Consider the following 12,507-nt stretch of genomic DNA (forward strand, 5'->3'; position numbering starts at 1 on the left):
GTATGTAGAAACCCGCACAGCACAGAGAGAACATGCAAACTACACCCAGAAGTGGAGTCGCCGTATCGAATCCTGGCCGGGATTCGAACTGGTAACGTTCTCGCTGAGAGGTGGCATTTCTACCAACTGCGCCACCGTGCCGGTTCATTGATCCATCATTAGAAAATATTTTTGCATCCTACTGTAAGGATGGAGGTGGAGAAAGGACAAGCTGCAGGTGTCCCTTCAAATTTTTAAAGACTGTTGGCGCAATTACCAGGACACAGTTAAAGCAGCCGAAAAGGACTATTTTTCTAACTTGATTTCATCCCACAGCCACAACCCACGTGTTCTTTTTAGTACCATTGACTATTTTCTTAATTCTCCACAGACACCTGGTTTTGAATCATCTACTCAGTTGTGCAATAATTTTATGCAGTTTTTTATTGATAAGGTCACCTCTATAAGGGCTTCCATCTTATGCCCAAACTTTGACCCCTCTGTGTGTGTCCCCTGCTCTGCTGCTTTCAATCAGTTTGAGCTGGTAACTGTGTCATTTTTAGAGGACATGGTCACTCAGATTAAGCCTTCTGGTTCTCCATATGATGCTCTTCCACCACGCTTTCTTAAAGAGGTTTTCCCTTGTTTTAAACACTTGGTTCTTGACCTTTTTAACAGTAGTTTGTTATCTGGAGGAGTCCCTGCTAATTTTAAACATGCTGTTGTGCAGCCCCTATTAAAAAAACCTGGTCTCGATCCCACTGTGTTGGGGAATTTTAGGCCCATCTCTAAGCTTCCCCTCCTGTCAAAAATCTTGGAGAAAATTGTTTATGCTCAGTTAAAATCCTTCCTGGATGAACATAGATGGGGAGTGGTGGCGCAGAGGTTAGAGAGGTGGGCTTGTGATCCGAAGATCGCCGGTTCACGCCCCGGCCCCGACAACATCAAAAATTGTGGGTGGGGTAGGTGAAACACCCACACTTGCCCCCACCCTCATTCGCCCCACTCTGGGCCCATGAGCAAGGCCCTTAACCCCCACCATGTGCTCCCTACCTAAAAAAAAAAAACCAGGTCTCTCTTGAAAAATGAGTTCTCGTGGCTCAATGAGACTAACCTGTATAAATAAAGGCTAAATGGAAAAAAAAAAAAAATAACATCATGGATGTGTTCCAGTCTGGATTTAAAACTCTCCATAGCACAGAGTCAGCTCTACTGAGAGTTTTTAATGACGTCCTCCTGGCATGTGACTCAGGTGATCATGTGATTCTTGTTTTATTGGACTTAACTGCTGCGTTTGACACAGTGGACCACAGCATTTTATTGTCACGTCTACAGCATCAAGTAGGCATTGGTGGGACTGCTCTGGAGTGGTTGGGGTCCTATATGACTGACAGAACTTTCTCTGTAAAAACTGCTGGGCATGAATCCTATTCTACTCTTTTGTCATGTGGCGTACCTCAGGGATCAATTTTAGGGCCTTTGCTTTTTTCTTTATATCTGCTTCCTCTAGGATCAATTTTTAGAAAACACGACATCTTTCACTGCTACGCTGATGATTGTCAAATCTATGTTCCTTTGAGGCGAGTTGATGCCTGGTCCATTAAACCTCTTTTATCGTGTCTCAAGGATCTTAAAGCTTGGATGGCCCTAAACTTCCTACATTTTAATGAAAAAAGACTGAGGTACTTGTTTTTGGACCTAGTGGAACTTGTTTGAGCCCTCCAGTCGACTTAGACCCCATAACAATGTACGTAAAGTCTACAGTTACAAATCTTGGTTTTAAGATGGACAGTGATTTTAAACTCGACAGTCAAATAAGGGCCACAGTAAAGTCTGGTTTTTATCATTTGAGAAAATTGGCAAAAGTAAAACCTATTCTTTCAAGGCAACAGTTTGAAACAGTAATCCATGCCTTCATTTCATCACGGCTGGATTACTGTAATTCTCTCTATCTCGGAGTCAGCCAGTCCTCACTCGCACGTCTGCAGCTTGTGCAAAATGCTGCTGCACGTCTTTTAACTGGAACACACAAAAGACAGCACATCACACCTGTCCTGGCTTCTCTCCACTGGCTGCCCGTGTATTTTAGAGTTCATTTTAAAATTCTTTTGTTTGTTTTTAAGGTTTTAAACAGTCTCGCCCACCCCCCCCCCCACCACCTTATTTAACAGAGCTTCTCCACCATTACACTCCACCTCGGTCACTCAGGTCTGCTGACCAGCTGCTCCTGGTCATCCCCAAGAGTAAGAGGAAGCTTAGAGGAGACAGGGCCTTCTCTGTTAGTGCCCCTAAATTATGGAACACTCTGCCTTTGTACATTCGACAGGCCCCCTCGCTGTCCATTTTTAAAACCCATCTAAAAACTCATTTCTATTCATTGGCCTTCAACCCAACTGAGTCTTGATTTTACTTTATTTTATTGGTGTTGATTTTATCTGTTTAACTTGTTGTTTTATTGTGTTTTAAATTGAGTTGTGTGCTTGGGTTTGTAGCTCTGTTTTTATGCTGTCTTTTTTCTTGTTTTTAACTGATGTTTCAGCACTTTGTTTCAGCTATGGCTGTGTTAAAGTGCTTTATAAATAAAGTTGATGATGATGATGATGATGAATGATGGTATCCCTCTGTCAGTCACCCTGTGTCTGTACTTCCTAGTGTCTCTCAGTAATTTCCCTGATAAGCTCCACCCGCATGTCGTCCAGGTGTTTATAATTTGTCTTGTCTAGTCTGTGTGTATATAAGCCCTGGTCTATGTCTCAGTCGTTGTCGGTGCATCGTCTGGTACAGCTCCTGGTTTGTCTCCTGGTTTGTCTCCTGTGTTCCATGTATAATCCTGACCTGATCCTGTCTGTGAGTTTTGCTGCCATGTCAGCTATTTATTTTGATTATTAAAGTGATTTTTATTTTACAACCTCGCCTCAGAGTCCTGCATGCACAAATGGGTTCATTCTTGCTTCGCTCCATCTGAAAACCGTGACAGTATGCACCGACCAGACCAGAACCCAGCAAGCAGAACGTTCTTGACTTGACTCACCTGTCTGCACAAGCCAACACAGATGGGTGAGCCCGTGATCCGGTGCAGCGGGTTTCGGATCTAACCTGTCCAGACTCCTGAACACTACAGACAGGCTGTGGAGATTTTGCCTTGCCTCTTTTTGTGCTGGAGGAGGAGAGAAAGCCTTTTCAGCTCTGTGTGAACTGCCTGATGTGTGAGCCCAGTTCCCCCTCCTCTCCAGCACCGCTCATTTCCTCAGGATGGACGTCCGGGGAGGATGCTGGACCAGAGAACGAGCTCTGTATTGTTTCTGCGCCCCATTGCCAACGCCACCATCAGAGCGGCAGAAAGAGGGCCCAGAAGCAGTCCACAATACCTTCATTAGTTCCTTCACGGCACGGCCAGCTGATCCAACTCGGTCAGGCGAGTCTGAGTTTCCTGGATGCGGTCCTAGCGTTTCAGTGGGGACGGGCCCCATTGCCTCACCTCCCAGGGTTCCGGTGAGGGCGGAGACCGACACCTCACTGTCTTTCAAAGCTGCTCCTGCTCGGTCAGTCAAGATTGAGCCTCCTGAGTCCAATCTCAATGTCTCCGCGGTGGCGGGTCCCATCGCCTCACCTCCCAGGGTTCCGGTGAGGGCAGAATCAGTCACCTCTCCCTGCATAGAGCTTCACTTAAGACTGGAACAACACTCCCAGGCTCCAACCCAGTGACCTCACCCAAATAAACTGGACTCTACAAAATCTACTTTCCTCTGCTAAACACAACCCGAACTGCCTTGACACTGTGCTCTCCCTTGCCGAGAAACTATTATTATCTTAACCTGGTCTGACACAAATCCCAGAATATCAGCAGATTTTAATTAAAATAAGAACTTTGAAAAAACAGCCAAACTCTGAAACATCTCCACCAGCCTCTGACATCCCTACTTCTAATTCTGTTCCAGCCTCAGATCCAGACCCTCCTCTCCCTGACTCTGCCCAAGAGCCAGACTCTCCTGCTACTGAGCCAGACATCCCTGCTTCAAAGACAGTCCCTGGCCCCCTAGATGCAGAGTCAATTTCTGAAGGAGGCCCTGAGCCCAAGGAGGAGCTCTGGCCCGATCCTGGCCCTGGACCACGCCTTCGTTGCCACGGCAGAGGTCGACGGCAGGAAGGTTCCAGAGACTCGGCCCCTGCTCCAGCGCCTGACTCAGCACTAGAACCCAAAGACCTGTCCGTCGAAGACCCATCTGCCGTAGACTCGTCCGCTGAAGACCCGTTCGTCGAAGACCCATCCACCAAAGACCCTGCGAAGGTCCTCGCTCCTGGTCCGTCTGCCGAGGTCCTCGCTCCTGGTCCATCTGCCAAGGGTCCCAGGTCTGCCGATGCTTCTACATCTACAGAGGGTCCCACGCCAGCTGACGCCTCTACGTCTACAGAGGGTCCCATGTCAGCCGATGCCTTTACATCTACAGAGGGTCCCAGGCCAGCCGATGCCTCCACATCTAAAGAGGGTCCCATGCCAGCCAACGCTTCCAGGTCTACAGAGCATCCCACGCCAGCTGACACCTATACGACTACAGAAGGTCCCACGCCAGCGACGCCTCTACGTCCGCAGAGGGTCACAGGTACGCCGAAGCCTCTACGTCCACAGAGGTTCCCGCGTCTCGTCCAAAGAGTCCCTGTACAGTTATGCCCCCAGAAGGTCCCATGCCAGCTGCACCTACAGCAGGTCCTACGCCATCGGTCCTACGCCATCGGCACTCCTGGAGGGTCTTACACCAACTGCATGCCCGTCGCCGAGTTCCACATCTCCGAGTCCCACGTCTCCAAGTTCCTTGTGTTCCACGTCAGCTTCTGATCCTGCTGCAAAAGATCCTGTCGCAGAAGACCCGAGTTCTCATGTCTCTTGCTCCGAGGGGGTCCTGGCAAATGCCCCTCCTGTGTCCTGCTCTGAGAGGGTCCTGGTGGATGCCCCTCACATTCCCCATCTCGAGGGGGTCCTGGAGGACGCCTCTCACATCGCCTGTCATCCTGGGGTCTTCATGTCACCTGCAGTCTCAATAAAAGTGGCAATCTCCCTGGGCTCATCAGTTTCTACAGCTCTTCTAGCCTCTGTGACAGCTGTGGTCCCCACACCAAAACCTATGGTCCCTTCAAGCCTCTCTCCTCGCGCCAGGCGGTCATGGTCTTTTAAGGTGTCCATCTCGATTGGCAGTCCACAGAATCTGGTGCCTCGTGCTGGAAAACCTCCCAGCTGCCCGCCTGACACGTTCCAGGGCGTTGGAGGGCCTCCCGGGTCATCGCTGGACCTGCCCCGGCCTGTTGGACGATCTCCCGGCTGCCCACCAGATTTGCCCCAACGTTTTGGATGGCCTCCTGACCGCCCCCCTGAACTCACTCCTAGTGTTGGATGGCCTTCCGACCGCCCCTCCTGTACTGGCTTGTGATGCTGGAAGGCCTCCTGGCCACCCTCCTGAGTTCCTGCCAGGTGCCGGAGGATCTCCCAGCCACCCACCCGAACTGTTTATGTTTCCTTGTGTATAGTCCTTGTGTTTAGTTCCCAGGCCTCGCCCTGCCAGTTTTTGATTTCTTGTCCTAGTGTTTCCTCGTGTCTTCCATCCTTGCAGTTCCTCCCTCCGCCCACCCTAGTTTTTTTTTTTTTTTTTTTTGTGGGGGGGGGGCTTTCTGGGGATGCCAGAGGGCATCCTTGGGTGGAGGGTACTGTAAGGATGGTATCCATCTGTCAGTCTCCCTGTGTCTGTACTCTCTAGTGTCTCTCAGTAATTACCCTGATAAGCTCCACCCGCGTGTTCTCCAGGTGTTTGTAATTTGTCTCGTCTAGTCTGTGTGTATATAAGCCCTGGTCTGTGTCTCAGTCATTGTCGGTGCATCGTCTGGTACAGCTTCTGGTTTGTCTCCTGTGTTTCGTGTATAATCCTGACCTGATCCTGTCTGTGAGTTTTGCTGCCACGTCAGCTATTTATTTTGATTATTAAAGTAATTCTTATTTTTCAACCTCGCCTCTGAGTCCTGCATGCACAAATGGGTTTGTTCCTGCTCAGCTCTGTCTGAAAACCGTGACACCTACTGCTATAAAAAACAAAACATAGGACCTCCCCTGTGCATGCAGGTCCAATAGCTACCTACAAACATTTAGATTTGGTTCCTACAGCTTTATCTTGACTTACATAAATGAAAACCAAAGAAGAATAAATTCTAACAAAATATTTATCTTTGAATGTAGCACTTTTAAAGAACAAAAATATAATTTCATAACATAAAAAACATTAGACTTATATTATATTAGAACTTATAAGTCTCCTCCTTGAATCACCACCATATCGTGGTGGAGGAGTTTGTGTGCCTGAATGACTTGGAGCTATGCTGTCGGGAGCAATTATAAGGCAGATTGTTCCTAGGTGACAGGCCAGACAAAGAGCGATTCACAATACTTATATGGACAGGAAAAGACAAGAAACTCAGTGTCCCTTGCCCGGACGTGGGTTACCAGGGCCCCACCCTGGAGCCAGGCCTGGGGGAGGGGCACATCTGCAAGCACCTGGTGACCGGGTCTCTACCCATGGGGCCCGGTTGGGCTCAGCCCGAAGGAGCAACATGGATTTGCCTTCCTGTGGACCAACCACCTGCAGGAAGGGCCATAAAAATAAAATAAAAAACTGTGAAAATCACTGTAATGCCACTTGGTTGTTGATATGTGCTGCTGATTATCCATGATGCTGATCTCATGCTGCTGATTATTTCATGTTGCTGTGTTCAGTGGTCCTCATCTGCTCACACAGACTCATGTTCATGTTGCTGTTGTTTTGGCACATTGTTTTTGTACTTTTAGTGCTTAGTGTATTCTTAGTCTTGCGTATTCTTAGTTTATTGAATAGTTCATGACTTGGATCTTACTAATGGTTTTCTTTACAATTTGTGTTTTTGTTGGATGTAACTGGGACCCTGTGTACATGGTTTTGTCCCACCTCATGTACCACATGTGGTGCGTATGACAAATAAATATCTCTGAATTTCTGAATCTGAATCTCTGAAAAGTTGGGTGGGTGGACAGGCTCTGATTGTTGTATGTGCCTACTTGCCGAACAGCACTTCAGAGTATCTGGCCTTCTTGGAGTCTTCGGCAGGGGTGCTGGAAGGTGCGCCAGCTGAGGACTCCTTTATTCTGCTGGGGGACTTGGAGATGGCATTCGACCGTGTCCTCGGGGTGCACTGTGTGGGGTGCTCCATGAGTATGGGATTGGGGGCTCGTTGCTATTGGCTGTTCGGTCCTTATACAAGTGGTGTGAGAATTTGGTTTGCATTGCCGGTAGTAAGTCGGACCCCTTCAGGGTCGGAGTTGGACTCCACCAGGGCTGCCATGGTCACCGATTCTGTTCATAACTTTTATGGACAGAATTTCTCAGTGCAGCCAGCTGGCGGAGGGATTCTGGTTCGGTGGCCTCAGGATTCCATCTCTGCTCTTTGCAGATGATGTGGTCCTGTTCCAACATTCACGCACCCACCCATTATAAAACATAAGATGGTGAGATATTATTGGTTGAGAGCTGGGTCACATGATAGAGTAGGGCTTCCCATTCGTTGATGGTGGCGAGTCCTCCTGGGAGATGTGGCCGAGCTCTGAAGAAAATGTGTTTTCAGTTTAGACTTGGCGCCATTGTTTGTGACCGATGGTGGAGTTACAATGGCCCAGGGCTGGTGATCTTTGTACTTTACATGTGGGTAAAATAAATCTTCTGAAATGGATGACGAGTGCTCCTCCTCTCCCTGCTTCAGATCAGAGCATAGTTTAACATGGTCCTGTTGGCATCATCGTACCGTGATCTTCAGTTCTCACTGGAGAGGTTCACAGCCAAGTGTGAATCAGCTGTGATAAGAATCAGCACCTCCAAATCTAGGTCATGTTCTTCAACTGGAAAAGGGTGGATTGCTCTCTTCAGGACGAGGGTGAGGTTCTGCCTCAAGTGGAGGAGTTCAAGTATCTCGGGGTTTTGTTCATGAGTGGAGGAAGAATGGAACATGAGATTGACAGATGGATTGGTGCAGCGTCTGCAGTATTGTGTACTCTGTACTGATCTGTTGTGGTGAAGAGAGAGCTGAGCTGTATGGCAAAGCTCTCTGTTTACCAGTCGGTCTACGTTCCTACCTTCTATGGTCATGAACTCTGGGTAGTGACCGAAAGAATGAGAGCGTAGATACAGGAGGTTGAAATGAGTTTCCTCTGTAGGGTAGCTGGACTCTCCCTTAGAGACAGGGTGAGAAGTTTGGTTATCCGGGAGATACTCAAAAAAAGAACCACTACTCCTCCACATCGAGAGGAGCCAGTTGAGGTGGTTCAGGCATCTGGTAAGGATGACCCCTGGGCACCTTCCTAGGTAGGTGCTACGGGCATGTCCGACTGGGAGTAGACCCCAGGAAAGACCCAGGACATGCTGGAGAGCCTATGTCTCTCGGCTGGCCTGGGAACACCTTGGGGTCCTCGCAGAAGAGGTGGCTGTGGAAAGAGATGTCTGGGCTTCCCTGCTCAAGCTGCTGCCCCCGCGACACGACTTCGGAAAAAGCGGAAGCTAAAGGATGGATGGAAAAAAATAATAGCTACTGTTAGAAGTTTGAGTCTACATGTATCACGTCTAATTATGTTGCTTTGCTGTGGTAGGATTTTTGTTGCCTCAAATCGTACCGTTTAGGACATGGTGTGAGATATTTTTTTATACCTTCTCTTCTCGTGTTTTCTTCCCTTTTCTTATCCAAGCAAAAATATTATTCTGGATAAGAGGGCCGCGCTGATTAGCAGCAGCTTTGTGCACTACGTCCATCTTTCGGACGACAGTACGTACATGTTCTGGTTGTATCTCGGCGCAATGACAATAAAGCTTATTCTGATTCTGAATCTTGCTGGAGGCCCGATCTGACCTACTCTGAATTATAACCTAGTTTGATCAGTCTCAGCTGCTCACAATAAGTGATCCCTGGGTCAACATCCGATAAGGAGTCATTTTTGTTTGCTTGCTTCCAATACTTAAATATATTTGCACATCACCCTATATCCACCATCAGAAACAGAACTGGCAACCTCCTCGCCAATGACATCACACATAGTCACCCCACTGATACACTCTGATAGGCTGTGCCCACCCTGGATGTGACAGCAGAGCCAAGGGCCAACATAAGTTGGGGCATTCTGTTGCACGGAGCGTCCGCTTCCAGGTTAAGACGGGTTGGACGGGACGCCTCAGCGCTGAGCTTGTAACATTTCCTGCCTTATCGACATTAAATGGTAAACACAATTTACTTCTCTTGATTTTATTGAGTTCGTGTGGGTTTCCTCTCCACCTGGGAACAAAAGAACCGGACAGCTGACGCCACTATAGTGTTGGATGGACCTCTGTAACAATGTAATTAGGACGTTTCTACTTGTATTAGTTGTCAGAATGGCTACTGGGAACTCATTTAATGTCCATTCAAGCATCACTATATCTTTGACTAAATTAAAACAATATATTTACAAAATGTTGCTAAAATATGGAACTTTATTTAAATCTGCATTCATAACATAATTCTAAAACATGAATCAGAATAAAACCTGCATGATCATGCACTAAAAATTTCAGATTCATACCAAAACAATGCTGACTTGGTTCATTTTACACTTGACATGTCTGATTATTACAGCATTACCTCACAACAGAAAACAGTCATTTAAAATGTGTAAACAGCTCTGCAACATGTGTGGAATAATAGATTTAAGAAACATTTTAAAATGCTGCACATTTTGGGAGAATCCACATTAAACAAATTGTTTAAAAACCAATGATTTCACAGCAGCAAATATTTAGTATTGCTCCCATGATGTAACAAATTCCACATCCCAGGATACTTAAAAAGTTCTGAATCACAACAAAATTATAAAAAATATTTCAGCCCAGAAATTTTAGAAACCTTTGTATTCTGTTATATCACTTCCTCAATTTTTATTTTTTTTACAGAAAAAAACAACAACATGCTGAATAAAACCTAGCTGAAACAAAAACACAAAAATGATCACCATTAAAAGAAGAACTCAACTTGCTCTTTACATTTCTTACAGTATCAGTGATTAGAATCATGGAAAAAGAAGGTCCACCTCCTGTAATTACAGTGTTTTTCAGGAATTTATTACCCGGCAAGAATCAGATCATTTTTATTAAGTCCTGAAATTAGAAGGCATAGAACTGAAAGAGGGTCGACTTTCTATTCTCACGACTGGATGTATTTACAGAAACAGTCCTTCACATCAGCTCTGTCTCTTTCTTTACAGTATCAATGTTTTTACAGCATGCAGAACTTGCAACAGTACTGAGAAGCCCGAATACAGCAGAGAAAAACACATTCATGTTGAAATGATCTAAAATTTCCAAAAGCTACTCAAGGTCAGTGAATATGTTGGCTTTAGCTTTGAATCATTTCTCATATTGTCTGTAGTTTTATCAGGCAGAAAATAAAACATGGGTTAGATGACAACAGTCAACACAAAGAGGAAACATATGGACAGTTATGAACATGTTTCCAGTCTGCTCCAATAAATAAACAGCAGCATTTTGATAAACTTGTTACAGCATTAACAGATTCCTCTGATGGAAAAGTAATTAAAGCTAAATGTAAAATATTAATTTGTTCTTCCTATTCTTGGAAAATCTTTCTAGCACGTCCTATAGGTTATAAAAATGAAACAACATCAAATTAATAATAATAAACTTGGCCAGTAATCTTCACCTTCGGACAATATGGTCCCACTTCTAAAAAATGTGACTTGTGTGGCTGACTAACAACTTCTTTGGCTGAGCTCTGAGGTCTTCCATTACATTCAGTCTGGTACCTTTTTGAAAAATCTTGTAGGCACACAAATAAATGGCACTGAAATAAAATCCATAAATCTTAAGCCAATATCTCACTGAGCTGCGACTGTTGGAGGCAGGTTGAATACCCTAGGTAGTGTCATGCACATGACTTACAAAACCATTCTAGGCACTGCACATGTTTTTTGTTGCCTATCTCTGACACATTGTAAACATTTGAACTATTATTATTTATCGTCATCATCACCATGATTTGTAGAGCTGGACATTTGGGGCTGTAGTCTCAGATGTTTTCTGCCTGCTCCCCTGCAGGTGTCAAAATACAGCAGTGGCACTCATAAAATTAAAAAGCTGGATTGACGAGGGTTCAAAATGTGTTAGAAACATTGCACAGAACAATTCTGCAACTACCGGTATTTTAATGAAATTTGTCGCACAAACTTTTAAAATAATTTTCAAAATAAAAAGGAAGAAAACTGAGTCTTTGTGACTTACGTGAGAAAACTGAGAACCCACACTAACGTTATGACATTTCAGAGACTAACTCACAAACGTCGCCCAAAAGTCACAGTTAACAACACACTCTCACATGATCTATGTTAGCATGTCCCTTACTGTCTGCTGTTTTATTGTCTCATTGATCTTTAACTTACTAATTTTATCATTGTTAGTTAATAAAGTATACAGTACAGTGTTTCCCCTAGATCAGTTCCCTTGGCGGGGCGCTCGTCATATTTTGTTGGGGGGTATGTCGTCATATTTGGATTGGTAGGGGGGTGGCATGTGACGGAGTCACAGGTGTGTTGCCTGCCCGCTAGCTTAGGTTACGGACAGGTTACGGATCCCCCATGATAAGAGGGACTACTGTACCGGTACAGTATCTATTCAAAGAAAGGCTGAGTCATCCAGGACATGGCATTCTAAATGGTTAGACGGGAAGCAACCGGATGACTTCGCTTGCTTAGAAACAAGATAAGGAATCCAGTTGCCTCCTTTTTAACCACTTAGGATAAGCTGCAAACATGCAAGCAGAATCTGCTGGGTGTGACAGAAAAAGACACCCATCTACTCTTCCTCTTCCTCATCATCATCCTCGTCATGGCAGTGGGTGATCTCCTGTGGGGTCTGAGGGAATAAATGAGGAGGTTGGATCTCACTGATGGATCGGGTTAGCAGGTGCCGTTTGCTCTCCATTTCTTTGAAATTATCATCATGTCGGTTGCGCGTGGCAAGAGGCGACTCAATGTCGATGACGTTGGCATGCGAGTGCTCCACTGTCGACTCATGAGGCATCTAGAAGACAAGAAATAATTTAGTAGAATGCAAAATATTTAGTGAGACACACACATCCAACAAAAACCTCTTTGAGCCTGAAGTATTCAAAGTTAAGAGTACGAAGAGTAAATGGTTTTTAACAATCTGGTATCAAAATCATTGAATCAAAGCTGACAGTTTTGATCTAGTATTGTTTTTTGCTTTTAATAACTGATGTCAAATGACAAACAGGAGTATACCTGAGTTCACACATTGATCCACCAATACAAAGTCCATAGCTTAATAGTGTAAGTGATATTTGGAAAGATTTTATAACAGGAATTTCATCTTACAAACACAGGACTACTGCAATAATAGTTTATAGAATGCAGTTGCGGTTAATAATAATAATAATAATAATATATATATATATATATATATATAT

General features: G+C 45.2%; 2 protein-coding genes across 3 annotated transcripts in view; one reads left to right on the top strand and one right to left on the bottom strand.

The window, feature by feature from the left end:
* The window catches only part of LOC119413748, an 880,117-nt gene that overhangs the window by 276,123 nt on the left and 591,487 nt on the right, over positions 1 to 12,507 (top strand). The gene's annotated exons all lie outside the window — the stretch shown is intronic.
* Positions 11,807 to 12,507, bottom strand: part of nt5c2a (5'-nucleotidase, cytosolic IIa) — a 34,201-nt gene continuing 33,500 nt past the window's right edge. For both annotated transcript variants that reach the window (XM_037680827.1, XM_037680820.1), the window contains one exon: positions 11,807 to 12,101. In XM_037680827.1, coding sequence (XP_037536755.1) covers positions 11,874 to 12,101 — 228 coding nt within the window. In that variant the 3' untranslated portion in view covers positions 11,807 to 11,873. The remainder of the gene's footprint in view (positions 12,102 to 12,507) is intronic.

This window comes from Nematolebias whitei, chromosome 1, assembly GCF_014905685.2.
Source record: "Nematolebias whitei isolate Nwh7 chromosome 1, NemWhi1, whole genome shotgun sequence".
Taxonomy (NCBI): Eukaryota; Metazoa; Chordata; class Actinopteri; order Cyprinodontiformes; family Rivulidae; genus Nematolebias; species Nematolebias whitei.